At 46.7% G+C, this 14,829-nt stretch overlaps 1 protein-coding gene across 1 annotated transcript in view; it reads left to right on the top strand.

The window, feature by feature from the left end:
• The window catches only part of crebbpa (CREB binding protein a), a 65,702-nt gene that overhangs the window by 17,008 nt on the left and 33,865 nt on the right, over positions 1 to 14,829 (top strand). Inside the window, exons 2-4 of the mRNA XM_042304625.1 lie at positions 470 to 1,071; positions 13,674 to 13,811; positions 14,026 to 14,287. Of these exons, the coding sequence (XP_042160559.1) occupies positions 470 to 1,071; positions 13,674 to 13,811; positions 14,026 to 14,287 (1,002 nt within the window). The remainder of the gene's footprint in view (positions 1 to 469; positions 1,072 to 13,673; positions 13,812 to 14,025; positions 14,288 to 14,829) is intronic.

The raw sequence follows: 14,829 nt of genomic DNA, 5'->3' as shown, positions 1-14,829 counted from the left end.
TAAATGCTCCAACTTCCTAAGGGGAAGTTGACTGACATGCACTGGACCTATACCCTACCCAACCTTAGACCTACATCAGCACCACCTTGTCAGAAAATCCTGGTGAGAGCCCTGACAGTGCATTTAAATGTATTTCTAGTTAGCTCCTGAAGTGCAGCCAATTACCAGGTACCCTTAAGTCTATAGCCTACCATTCCTTCTGCGGCAGTCTTCTGTCACATTATTAGACAAAAACAGTGCATTTGCCTATGATTTGAGCAGTGTGGTGTCGCGGGGCCCGGGGGTGCCCCCACTGCGCTGAAGTTGTTCTCATAAAAATGATTTAGGATTTGCAGGTCTGCGATAGGCTGGCTGAAACTGTACTTCAATGGCACTTACACAGACAGGAATATCAGCACATTAATTTTCATGATATCAATCCATATTATTAACCTGTTTTTCTCTCTCCCTCTCTCTTCCTCTTCTACAGTGGATCTAGGCTCCTTATCATGGGACGACCTGGAGAACGACCTGCCAGACGAGCTGATCCCCAACGGAGGCTCTGGCCTGGGGGGTATGACTGGGGGCGGAATGCCCTCCAATGGGGGTAACGTCAACCCTGGGGGTCCTGGACCTCTGGGCTCCAAGGTCCCGGACGCAGTGGCCAAGCACAAGCAGCTGTCAGAACTCCTCCGGGTGGGTAGTGCCTCTGGTCTCATCGGGGGTGCTGGAGGAGGAACTCAGCCCAGTGGCATTGGGGGTCAGTTGGGTGCAGCACACGGGAAGAGCTCCTTGGGTCAAGGGTCGCCGAAAGCGGGGACCGGACAGAACTTCAACCAGTCTCTGGGGGGCCATGCCGGGATGTTAGGTCAGGGTGGGCAGCACCAGCCGGGCCAGGTGATAAACGGAGGCCTGGGGCTGGGTCCTGGAGGTGGACGAGGCCGGGGTCAGTACCAGGCCATGCAGGCGGCACCAGGAGGAGGAGTGGGCAGCTCGCTGGCAGAGACCCTCACACAGCAGGGCGGGCCACAGGTGGGCGCTGCCACCCTGAACGTTGCCGCCGCCGCCCAGCAGGCGGGCAACATGAACAAGGTGAGTCACAGGGCTGAGAGACTCACACAAACTACACTACACACACAAACTACACTCTTAATCATAGAGAGGCATGTATGAAATGTCTGTCTGTGACAGAAAGACAGGTCTTAAATGTGCCAGATGGTCAGAGAGCAGCGATATCTCTTTATAGCTCTTCTTTGTGTGTGTTGAATCATAATTTGTACAGGATCATCCATGAATTCTCAGCTTTGGTGCTAGTTACTGTGGCACTGTGTAGAACAGATCCATCCTGATTGGGCGATAGCTCTCTGATACTGCTGGGTACTAAATCGGAAACTAAGAATCATGTCACATATGTTGCGGTCATGTTGGGAACTCGGAAATACAACCCTTTTACTGGGAAAAAGGCATGTGAATGTCCCACCAACTCGTAATGCCCAGACGGCATCCCTATCCTCGTCCTCAGAGCGTGTGCGAACCAGCTGGCTGGTGTGTTTACGGACACATTCAATCTCTCCCTGCCCCAGTCTTCTGTCCCCACATGCTTCAAGATGGCCAACATTGTTCCTGTACCCAAGAAGACAATAGTCATTTACTTCAGTTACCATTGCCCCGTAGCACTCACTTCTCTCATCATGAAGTGCTTTGAGAGACTAGTCAAGGATCATATCACCTCCACCTTACCTGTCACCCTAGACCCACTTCAATTTGCCTACCGCCTCAATAGGTCCACAGACGATGTAATCACACTACACACTGCCCTATCCCATCTGGACAAGAGGAATACTTATGTAAGAATGCTGTTCATTGACTACAGCTCAGCATTCAACACCATAGTACCCTCCAAGCTCATCATTAAGCTTGAGGCCCTGGGTCTCAACGCCGCCCTGTGCAATTGGGGCCTGGACTTCCTGACGGGCTGCACCCAAGTGGTGAAGGTAGGAAACATCTCCACTTCGCTGATACTCAACACTGGGGCCCCACAAGGTTGCATGCTCAGCCCCCTCATGTACTCCCTGTTCACCCATGACATGCGTGGCCATGCACGCCTCCATCTCAATCATCAAGTTTGCAGACGACACAACCGTAGTAGGCTTGATTACCAACCACAACGAGACAACCTGAGGGAGGAGGTGAGGGCACTCGGGAGTGTGGTGTCAGGATAACAACCTCTCACTCAACGTCAACAAAACAAAGGATGTGATCGTGGACTTCAGGAAACAGCAGAGGGCGCACCTCTATCCACATCGACGGGACAGCAGTGGAGAAGGTGGAAAGTTTGAAGTTCCTTGGCGTACACATCGCAGACAAACTGAAATGGTCCACCCACACAGTGTGGTGAAGGCGCAACAGTGCCACTTCAACCTCAGGAGGCCGAAGAAATTTAACCTAAAGCCCTCACAAACTTTTACAGATGCACAATTGAGAGCATCCTGTCGGGCTGTATCACCGCCTGATATGGCAACTGCACCACCCACAACCGCAGGGCTCTCCGGAGGGTGGTGCGGTCAGCACGACGCATCACCGGGGGCAAACTTCCAGCCCTCCGGGGCACCCCATGTCACATGAAGGCCAAAAAGATCATCAAGGACATCAACCACCCGAGCCACTCCGCTACCATCCAGAAGGCGAGGTCAGTACAGGTGCATCAAGACTGGGACCGAGAGACTGAAAGAAGATGTTTATCTCAAGGCCATCAGACCGTTAAACAGCCCGTCATTAACAGAGAGGCTGCTGCCCACATACAACTTTAATAACTGGATCAATAGTCACTTTAATAATGCCACTTTAATAGTGTTTACACATCTTACATTACTCATCTCATATGTAAATACTGTATATTATACAATCTATTGCATCGTGCCTATGCCGCTCGGTCATTGCTCATCCATATTTATATGTACACTACCATTCAAAAGTTTGGGGTCACTTAGAAATGTCCTTGTTTGTGAAAGAGAAACACATGTTTTGTCCATTTAAAATAACATCAAATTGATCAGCATTAACAATGTAATGTAGACATTGTTAATGCTGTAAATGACCACTCTACCTGGAAACGGCAGATATCCGGCTATAGTCAGACGTCTTTTGAAATCGTCGTGTCCCGTGTATATATATTTTTCTTCGCATATCTTTTAAAATATTTTTTTCAAAAACTCAACTTCTAAACACTCTGCAACACAGCGCCGCCTCACTCAATGTGGTGCGGATCTGTTTTTTTCTAAAGTATTATTCACCTTGAATCCAAAATCCCCCAACAGAAGCTAGCCAGCTTACTAGCTACCAGCTAGTAGTCAGCTAACCACTGCTAGCGGTCATCAGCTAACCTTTAGCTCGGAAAGCTCTCGCCAGTTTGTACAACGCGACTCAAACCAGAGCATACCAGACTTATTTTCTCTCCATATCCCCGGATTCCTACCGCATGCTCTGGACATTTTCACCTGGATCTTTGCAGCTAGCTAGCTGCTATCTGAGTACTGGCTAACGTCGGTCCCGAAGCAAGCACCAATTAGCCTGGAGCTAGCCCATGCAAGGCCCTTTCTCCCGGCTAGCTAAAGAGGCCCATCAGCCACTCCTGGGCTACAATACCCAGACCCCTTCTACTGCCGGTACGGGGCACAGAACCCCGCTGATCCTTCACAACTGGACTACGACGTAATCTGCTCGAGGGGGTACTCCACTGGCCTCTACATCGCGACCACCCCTGAATGCCCATCCGGCAGCCGCATCCCGCTAGCTGTCTAAAGCATATTGGACTGTTTGCTGTATAGATACATCGGCCAATTTCCTGGGCCACTATACCTATTTTGCCAATTGGACTTTGACCCCTCTGCTACTCGGAACCCTACTAATCCATCACTACTGGTCTATCGATGTCCAAAACAGACTTTGCTCCATCGAGGCGTCCCTCTAAGGCCCTTCTGCTAGCTTGCTAGCCCCGGTCTGCTAGCTGTCTGAATCGCCGTGTCTCCAGCCAGCCCAACCACTATTGATCACCCTGCTACGCATGCCTCTCACTAATATCAATATGCCTTGTCCATTACTGTCCCGGTTAGTGATTATTGTCTTATTTCACTGTAGAGCTGCTAGCCCTGCTCAATATGCCTTAACCTTCCATTTAGTTCCACCTCCCACATATGAGGTGACATCACCTGGTTAAAACATCTCTTGAGACAATATCTCTCATCATTACTCAATGCCTAGGTTTACCTCCAATGTCCTCACATCCTACCATACTCCTGTCTGTACATTATGCCTTGAATCTATTCTCTCACACTCAGAAACCTGCTCCTTTTACTCTCTGCTCTGAACGCACTAAACAACCAGTCCTGATAGCCTTTAGTCGTATCCTACTCCTCTGGTCCTCTGGTGTTGTAGAGGTTAATCCAGGCCCTACAGTACCTAGCTCCACTCCTACTCCCCAGGTGCTCTCATTTGTTGACTTCTGTAACCGTAAAAGCCTTGGCTTCATGCATGTTAACATTAGAATCGTCCTCCCGAAGTTTGTTGTATGCACTGCTTTAGCACACTCTGCTAACCTGGATGTCCTAGCCGTGTCTGAATTCTGGCTTAGGAAGTCCACCCAAAACCCTGAAATGTCCAACTATAACATTTTCCGACAAGATGGACCTGCCCAAGGAGGCGGTGTTGCAATCTACTGCAGAAAGCCTGCCGAGTTTTGTCTTACTTTTCAGGTCTGTACCCTAACAATTCAAACTTCTACTTCTAAAAATCAATCTTTCCAGAAACACGTCTCTCACTGTTGCCGCTTGCTATAGACCACCCTCTGCCCCCAGCTGTGCCCTGGACATCACATGTGAATTGTTTGCCCCCCATCTATCTTCAGAGTTCGTGCTGCTAGGTGACCTGAACTGGGATATGCTTAACACACCGGCCATCCTACAATCTAAGCTTGATGCCCTCAATCTCACACACATTATCAATGAACCCACCAGGTACAACACAAATCCGTAAACACGGGCACATAGATATCATCCGAACCAACTTGCTCTCCAAATACACCTCTGCTGTTTTCAACCAAGATCTCAGCGATCACTGCCTCATTGCCTGCGCGTCCGTAATGGGTCTGCGGTCAAACTACCACCCCGCATCACTGTCAAACGCTCCCTTAAACACTTCAGCGAGCAGGCCTTTCTAATCGACCTGGCCCGGGTATCCAGGAAGGATATTGACCTCATCCCATCTGTAGAGGATTCCTGGTTATTCTTGAAAAGTGCCTTCCTCACCATCTTAAATAAGCATGCATCATAAAAAAAAATTAGAACCAGGAACAGATATAGCCCATGGTTCTCTCCAGACCTGACTGCCCTTGACCAGCACAAAAATATCCTGTGGCGTTCTGCGTTAGCATCGAACAGCCCCTGTGATGTGCAAGTTTTCAGGGAAGTTAGGAACAAATATATACACAGGCAATTAGGATAGCCAAGGCTAGCTTTTTCAAGCAGAAATTTGCATTCTGTAGCACAAACTTTAAAAAGTTCTGGGACACACTGTAAAGTCCATGGTGAATAAGAGCACCTCCTCCCAGCTGCCCACTGCACTGAGGCTAGGAAACACTGTTACCACTGATAAATCCACTATAATTGAGAATTTCAATAAGCATTTCTCTACGGCTTGCCATGCTTTCCACCTGGCTACCCCTACCCCAGTCAATAGCCCTGCGCTCCCCACAGAAACTCGCCCAAACCTCCCCCACTTCTCCACCCAAATCCAGATAGCTGATGTTCTGAAAGAGCTGCGAAATCTGGACCCCTACAAATCAGCCGGGCTGGACAGTCTGGACCCTCTCTTTCTGCAATTATCTGCTGAAATTGTTGCAACCCCCATCACTAGCCTGTTCAACCTCTCTTTCGTATCGTCTGAGATTCCCATAGATTGGAAAGCTGCCATGGTCATCCCCTTTTTCAAAGGGGGAGACACTCTAGACCCAAACTGCTACAGACCTATATCTATTCTACCCTGCCTTTCTAAGGTCTTCAAAGCCAAGTTAACATACAGATTACCGACCATTTCGAATCCCACCGTACCTTCTCTGCTATGCAATCTGGTTTCAGAGCTGGTCATGGGTGCACCCCAGCCACGCTCAAGGTCCTAAACCATATCACCGCCATCGATAAGAGACATTACTGTGCAGCCCTATTCATTGACCTGGCCAAGGCTCTGTCAATCACAACATTCTTATTGGCAGACTCAACAGCCTTGGTTTCTCAAATGATTGCCTCACCTGGTTCACCAACTACTTCTCTGACAGAGTTCAGTATGTCAAATCGGAGGGCCTGTTGTCCGGACCTCTGGCAGTCTCAATGGGGGGTTCCACAGGGTTCAGTTCTCGGGTCGACTCTCTTCTCTCACACCCCAAACTGTATTCATCAATGATGTCGCTCTTGCTGCTGGTGATTCTTTGATCCGCCTCTACGCAGACGGACACCATTCTGTATGCCTCTGGCCCTTCTTTGGACACTGCCAACTAACCTCCAGATGAGCTTCAATGCCATAACTTTTTTTCCCCGTGTCCTCCAACTGCTCTTAAATGCAAGTAACACTAAATGCATGCTCTTCAACCGCTGCCCGCCCGCCCAGCATCACTACTTTGGATGGTTCTGACTTAGAATATGTGGACAACTGCAAATACCTAGGCGTCTGGTTAGACTGTAAACTCTCCTTCCAGACTCATATTAAACATCTCCAATCCAAAATGAAATCTAGAATTGGCTTCCTATTTCACAACAAAGCATCCATCACTCATGCTGCCAAACATACCCTTGTAAAACTGACCATCCTACCAATCCTCGACTTTGGCGATGTCATTTACAAAATAGCCTCCAACACTCTGCATCCAATTTGTTGAGTAGTCTATCACAGTGTCATCTGTTTTGTCACCAAAGCCCCATACACCACCCACCACTGCGACCTGTACACTGTACACTTCATACTTGTCGCCACAACCACTGGCTCCAGGTCATCTACAAGTCTCTGCTAGGTTAAGCCCAGCCTTCTCTCAGCTCACTGGTCACCATAGCAGCACACACTCCAGAAGGTACAGTGGGGCAAAAAAAGTATTTAGTCAGCCACCAATTGTGCAAGTTCTCCCACTTAAAAGGATGAGAGAGGCCTGTAATTTTCATCATAGGTACACTTCAACTATGACAGACAAAATGAGAGAGAAAAATCCAGAAAATCACATTGTAGGATTTTTAATGAATTTATTTGCAAATCATGGTGGAAAATAAGTATTTGGTCACCTACAAACAAGCAAGATTTCTGGCTCTCTTGAAACTAGGGGGCACTATTTTCATTTTTAAAAAAAACATTCCCAAAGTAAATGGGCTATTTTTCAGGACCAGATAATAGAATATGTGTATAATTGACAGCTTAGGATAGAAAACACACTACAGTTTCCAAAACTGTAAAAATATTGTCTGAGTATAACAGAACTGATATTGCAGGCGAAAGCCTGAGAAAAATCCAATCAGGAAGTGACTCTTATTTAGAAACCTCTGCGTCCCTATTGAGCAGTGAAAGGGATATCAACCAGATTCCTTTTTCTATGGCTTCCCTAATGTATCTATTGTCACAAGACATAGTTTCAGGCTTTTATTTTGAAAAATGAGCGTGAGCGACATTGCGTAAGTGGTCACCTGGTGACTCTCAGAGTGATTTGTGCGTAATAGACAAATGCGTCCATTGTTTCGCTCCTACTAAGAAGCCAACTGACCCGGTTGATATATTATCGAATAGATATTTGAAAAACACCTTGAGGCTTGATTCTAAAAAACGTTTGCCATGTTTCTGTCGATATTATGGATCTAATTTGGAATATTTTTCGGTGTTGTCGTGACCGCAATTTCCGGTCGATTTCTCAGCCAAACGTGAAGAACAAACGGAGCTATTTCGGCTACAAAAATAATCTTTATGGAAAAAAGGAACATTTGCTATTTAACTGGGAGTCTCGTGAGTGAAAACATCCGAAGCTCATCAAAGGTAAACGATTTAATTTGATTGCTTTTCTGATTTTCGTGACCAAGCTGCCTGCTGCTAGCTAGGCATAATGCTATGCTAGGCTAGCGATAAACTTACACAAATGCTTGTCTTGCTTTGGCTGTAAAGCATAATTTCAAAATCGGAGATGACAGGGTGATTAACAAAAGGCTAAGCTGTGTTTCAATATATTTCACTTGTGATTTCATGAATATGAATATTTTCTAGTAATATTTTTTGTCTGTTGCGTTATGCTAATTAGTGTCAGTTGATGACAATTCTCCCGGGAGCGGTAGTTCCAAGAGGTTTAAGAGGCTCCTCCGTCCTCCACTCGTTACCTGTATTAATGGCACCTGTTTGAACTTAACAGTATAAAAACAACCTCAAACAGTCACACCCCAAACTCCACTATGGCCAAGACCAAAGAGCTGTCAAAAGACACGAGAAACAAAATTGTAGACCTGCACCAGGCTGGGAAGACTGACTCTGCAATAGGTAAGCAGCTTGATTTGAAGAAATCAACTGTGGGACCTAGTGAATGACCTGCAGAGAGCTGGGACCAAAGTAACAAAGCCTACCATCAGTAACACACTACGCCGCCAGGGACTGAAATCCTGCAGTGCCAGACGTGTCCCCCTGCTTAAGCCAGTACATGTCCAGGCCCGTCTGAAGTTTGCTAGAGAGCATTTGGATGATCCAGAAGATTGGGAGAATGTCATATGGTCAGATAAAGCCAAAATATAACTTTTTGGTAAAAACTCAACTCGTCGTGTTTGGAGGACAAAGAATGCTGAGTTGCATCCAAAGAACACCATACCTACTGTGAAGCATTGGGGTGGAAACATCATGCTTTGGGGCTGTTTTTCTGCAAAGGGACCAGGACGACTGAGCCGTGTGAAGGAAAGAATAAATGGGGCCATGTATCGTGAGATTTGAGTGAAAACCTCCTTCCATCAGCAAGGGCATTGAAGAAGAAACGTGGCTGGGTCTTTCAGCATGACAATGATCCCAAACACACCGCCCGGGCAACGAAGAAGTGGCTTCGTAAGAAGCATTTCAAGGTCCTGGAGTGGCCTAGCCAGTCTCCAGATCTCAACCCCATAGAAAATCTTTGTAGGGAGTTGAAAGTCTGTGTTGCCCAGCAACAGCCCCAAAACATCACTGCTCTAGAGGAGATCTGCATTGGGGAATGGGCCAAAATACCAGCAACAGTGTGTGAAAACCTTGTGAAGACTTACATAAAACGTTTGACCTCTATCATTGCCAACAAAAGGTATATAACAAAGTATTGAGGAACTTTTGTTATTGACCAAATACATAATTTGCAAATACATTCATTAAAAATCATACAATGTGATTTTCTGGATATTTCTTTTTTCATTTTGTCTGTCATAGTTGAAGTGTACCTATGATGAAAATTACAGGCCTCATCTTTTTAAGTGGGAGAACTTGCACAATTGGTGGCTGACTAAATACTTTTTTGCCCCACTATATATCTCACTGGTCACCCCCAAATCCAATTCTTCTTTGGCCGCCTCTCCTTCCAGTTCTCTGCTGTCACTGACTGGAACGAACTGCAAAAATCACTGAAGCTGGAGATTCCCATCTCCCTCACTAGCTTTAAGCACCAGCTGTCAGAGCAGCTCACACATCACTGCACCTGTACATGGCTCATCTTTAAATAGCTCATCCAATCTACCTCATCCCCATACTGTATTTATTTATTTTGCTCCTTTGCACCCCAGTATCTCTACTTACACATTCATCTTCTGCACATTCTACCATTCCAGTGTTTAATTGCTATATTGTAATTACTTTGCCACCATGGCCTATTTATTGCCTGCCCTCTCTTATCCTACCTCATTTGCACATGCTGTATATAGATTTTTCTACTGTATTATTGATTGTATTTTTGTTTATTCCATGAGTAACTGTGTTATGTGTCGAACTGCTTTGCTTTATCTTGGCCAGGTCACAGTTGTAAATGAGAACTTGTTCTCAGCTGGCCCACCTGGTTAAATAAAGGTGAAAGAAATTAAACAAATAGGTGTACAGAGGCCCATTATCAGCGACTTTCACTTGTGTTCCAATGGCACGTTGTGTTAGCTAATGCAAGTTTATAATTTTTAAATGCTAATTGATCATTAGAAAACCCTTTTGCAATTATGTTAGCACAGCTGAAAACTGTTCTAATTTTAAAGAAGCAATAAAACTGGCCTTAAGACTAGTTTAGTATCTGGAGCATCAGCATTTGTGGGTTTGATTTACAGGCTCAAAATGACCAGAAACAAAGCTTTCAACAGTGAAGAGGTGACTCTGGGATGCTGGCCTTCTAGGCAGAGTTCCTCTGTCCAGTGTCTGGGTACTTTTGCCCATCTTAATCTTTTCTTCTTATTTGCCAGTCTGAGATATGGCTTTTTCTATGCAACTCTGCCTAAAAGGCCAGCATCCCGGAGTCGCCTGTTCACCATTGACGTTGAGACTGGTGTTTTGCGGGTACTATTTAATGAAGCTGCCAGTTGAGGACTTGTGAGGTGTCTGTTTCTTAAACTAGACACATGTATTTGTCCTCTTGCTCAGTTGTGCACTGGGGCCTCCCACTCTTTCTATTCTGGTTAGGGCCAGTTTGCGCTGTTCTGTGTAGGGAGTAGTACACAGCATTGTATGGGATTTTCAGTTTCTTGGCAATTTCTAGCATGGAATAGCCTTCATTTTTCAGAACAAGGATAGACTGACGAGTTTCAGAAGAAAGTTCTTTGTTTCTGGCCATTTTCTGGCCATTTTGAACCCACAAATGCTGACGCACCAGATACTCAACCTTTCTAAAGAAGGCCAGTTTTATTGGTTCTTTAATCAGAACAACAGTTTTCAGCTGTGCTAACATAATTGTAAACTGGTTTTCTAATGATCAATTAGCCTTTTTAAAATGATAAACATGGATTAGCTAACACACTGTGCCATTGGAACACAGGAGTAATGGTTGCTGATAATGGGTCTCTGTACGCCTATGTAGATATTCCATAAACTGCCATTTCCAGCTACAATAGTCATTTACAACATTAACAATGTCTACACTGCGTTTCTTATCAATTTGACAATATTTTAATGGACAAAAACAAAGACATTTCTAAGTGACAAACCTTTGAGCGGTGTATATATTCATTACTTTACTTAGATTTGTGTGTATTTGGTAGCTGTTGTGGAATTGGTAGATATTGCTGCACTGTTGGAACTAGAAGCACAAGCATTTTGCTACACTTGCAATAACATCTGCTAACCATTTGTATGTGACCAATAACATTTTTATTTGATTAATTACGACTAGGAAACTCTGGTATGAACTTTGGGCCCTGATCTTTCCCACCTGCTTAACTCTGACGCCACGCACCACTGAAAATGGCAACCGAAATTGTTCCTTCCGAGCTCAAAGCACGTGAACTCTAAGTAGACATGTCGTTCCTCCGATCACTCCGACATGACGTGAACGTGGCAGTAGCCATAGCCTGGTCCCAGATATGTTGGTCTTGTCTTGCCCCTTTCTATGGTCCCTAAACAGATCTGGGACCAGGAACCACTTAGCCAGCCTCCTGTGCCTTGTACAGCTCTACTACACCAATGTCTGATGCTGCCTCTGTGTCAAACACCAAGCCAGTGCTTAAGTTTTTACTGGGCTTAATTCACTGGCTTAATTGCCCAATGAATTAATGAGAGGTGAGAACCTCCGTAGCCTTTTGTTACAACGCCTGGTCTTTGTTTCTAACGGGATGATACATTTCTAACAGCGCGCCAGTGTCCTTGGGGGACAATTTAAAAACATCTCCACCAACAGCACTGCAGACTCATAACTGCTCTCTTTTTGTACAATGGGCTGCACATGTGACAAGCTGGTTGCCTATTGGCTTGAGTCTGTTTTTTTTAAGGACATTAGATATCTGTTGGCAGCATTATTCAGTTGCAAGCTCTGTGCATAGAATTAGAACTAGAATTCTATTTGTGACGAACTGCTATGGACTAATATTGAGTTAACATTCTCATCTTCTACTCAATCACTGTCCTTAGGGGAGTCTACAGTTGATTATAACCGTGTGTGTGTAGATTGCTAGGGATTGTTTACCTAAGCCTCAGTGACACTGCTCTTATGTGGTTTCACAGGAAACCAATAGGAAACCATCCATTCTGCAGTCTGTTGTCTAATGAGAGGTACTGCCTGTCTGTAACCTCAACACAGAGAGGGGGTCTTAACAGTGTTGTGTGTTTACATGGAGACCAGTCTGCTGAGAGAACCTGTAGGAGTTTGGTATGGGTGTGAGATTGAGAAACTCAGTGGTGATTAGTTTGGTGTGTGAGGTAGAGGGGATAGAGAGACTGAACGAGAGCATATTGGTTGTAGTTGAGTTGTTTCAGAGAGATAGAGAGGGGCATGGAGAAAGTGTCTCTTCATGGTGATGGTCTTTGTTGTGGTCTGTTGACTGCATTTTGCTAGGTTGTAAATCTCCCTTCTGGGTGTGTGATCTTCCTCTTTCCATGGCTCTCTGCCGTACCATTGGGCAGTAAATCACTTCATCAGATGCAGAATAAGGGGGTGCGTGTGAAAGGAGGAATAGGGAAGACAGGGAGGGATTAGGGAAGACCGGGAGGGATAAGGTTATCTATGTGTACGGCCAGACAAGCTGAATACACTCCTGTGTCTCTGTCGCTCTCGTCTGACAGTGGAGTGGCAAGGCTCAAAGCAGAGCTGGCTGCTGTGTGGAGTGTCAGAATGAGGAGGAGGAGGAGTGTCTGGAGTGCACGGCGGGCACTTTTCTTCAGTGCTCGTCTGTGTGGAGTGTCAGCGAGAGACAGAAAGATAGGCCCCAACCCACCTCCATCTATCTTCAGCTGTGTGTGTGTGTGTGTGTTTGAATTAAGCTGCTGGTTTCTGGTTGCCTCAGCTGGGCCTTTTTATCTGGTCTGCTGGAGCGCTGTCAACGGCCTGGGGGGGACTGTCCCCGGGGGATGGATGGATCGAGGGAGGGAGGGTGTTTCTGCCACCTGCCGTGGTCTAAGCCTGCCTGCTGCGTGGGATCAGAGGGGGAGAGATGTAGGGGTCTCTGTCTGGCTTCTCCATGCTGTGGAAGGGGGAATTAGGAAAGCGATAGCTGGGGTGATTGTAGATGGAGAGGAAGAGATGAAGGGGTACTGAGGGAGAAAGTGGGAAGGAAGAGGAGGGATGCAGCCAAGGCCCTCTGGCTCCTCAGCCTGCAGCTCAAACTCTGGCAGTAGGGTTGTGGTGTGGGGCTATGGCTGAGCTGTGTTGGCACTATCAGGGTTGTGGTGGGACCAAGTTGGCAGAGCTATAATGGCACCATGTACGAGCTGTGACTGGCATAGACCTCACTGGGAGATCTGCTTGTTGACAAATTGGTGCAGAATTGGAGAAGACAAATTGATGCTGGGAGCATTTTCCATGTTTTGAGATTTGGGTTTGTGTGCTTGGCTTGTTGAAATGGAATTGACACTTGATACATTTTGGTCATTTTAACTGAAGTTCTTATCCAGAGCGACTTAGTTATTAGCATGGACGGTGTTTTTAAATGCTTCCTGACATTTTCTCCCCTCTCCCATTCTCTCCTTCTCCTCTCTCCTTTTTGTTCTTTCAGTTGGGCCTGGGCAGTAACGGTGGCAGTCCGTTTGGTGGTCAGTATGGCCAGGGGGGGCCAGGGCAGGGGGTGAACCCCCAGCAGCTTCAGAACAAGGCAGCACCCCTTACCACCGCCGTCACCAGCGTGTCAAACCTGGTGAGTCCTCCTGTCCACACCTAGTCTGGCACCCTATTCCCTAAAGAGTGCACAACCTTTTTTCAAAAGTGTTTCCTGTTCTCTCTGTTAAATGCAAATGTCAAGGCTTTGCATTGATCCAGGGACCCTCTGATGTCACTGTAGTTAGGTGCAATTATTTTGAGGTAGAGGTTCTTTAACATGTCCCCCCCCTCTCTTTCCTCCACCCCTCCAGCTCCAGCAGCAGCCCGGGCAGCAGGTGCCCTCGGTGGGCATGGTCCCTGTGCCCGGCAGTGTATCCATCACTGGCCCCACGGCCGACCCGGAGAAGCGCAAACTGATCCAACAGCAGCTGGTGCTCCTGCTCCACGCCCACAAGTGCCAGCGGCGCGAGCAAGCCAATGGGGAGGTGCGGGCCTGCGCCCTGCCACACTGCCGCACCATGAAGAATGTCCTCAACCACATGACCCACTGCCAGGCCGGCAAGTCCTGCCAGGGTCAGTACTGGGGGGGGTCAAGGTCTGGCACTGTGACTAATGGAGGGTGGGGACTCATCCTCGATGTGGAGTAGCACCATGGCTGGGTCGTTGACGCCAGGGTTTCTCTCTCCCCCTGTCTCCATCACTCCTCCCTCCCTCCACTCATCCTATCTGACTTCTCTCCAAGTAACACAAAGGCCAGACTCTCTCCTTCACTCATAACGGTCACACCATGCATCTTTGCCTAATCTGGTCACGCCACTGGGGATTTCCAGTTCTACACCTCGAATGCTACTTTCCCACTCTCTCCCCTTTTCTCTTTCCCTCTCAATCCTTTCTCTTTCTTTCCCTTCATTCTCTAGTTGTATTTTCTCTTTCATGGCTTTAATGGAAAATTCCCCTCCAGCCTCCCTCTCATTTATGTCTGGCCTGGTATGCTGTCTGGTTGAAGTGTCATATGAAGCCAAACACTTGTGCATGCCAAGTCGTTGGTTCTTCGTGTCTCTGCCAGCTCATTTCCTTCGGCTACCCACCACCCAAATAATCAGCACGAACGTTCC

The sequence above is a fragment of the Oncorhynchus tshawytscha genome, linkage group LG02 (assembly GCF_018296145.1).
Source record: "Oncorhynchus tshawytscha isolate Ot180627B linkage group LG02, Otsh_v2.0, whole genome shotgun sequence".
Taxonomy (NCBI): Eukaryota; Metazoa; Chordata; class Actinopteri; order Salmoniformes; family Salmonidae; genus Oncorhynchus; species Oncorhynchus tshawytscha.
Note: the sequence above shows the minus strand (reverse complement) of the source record. Positions and strands in the feature narration are given on the sequence as shown.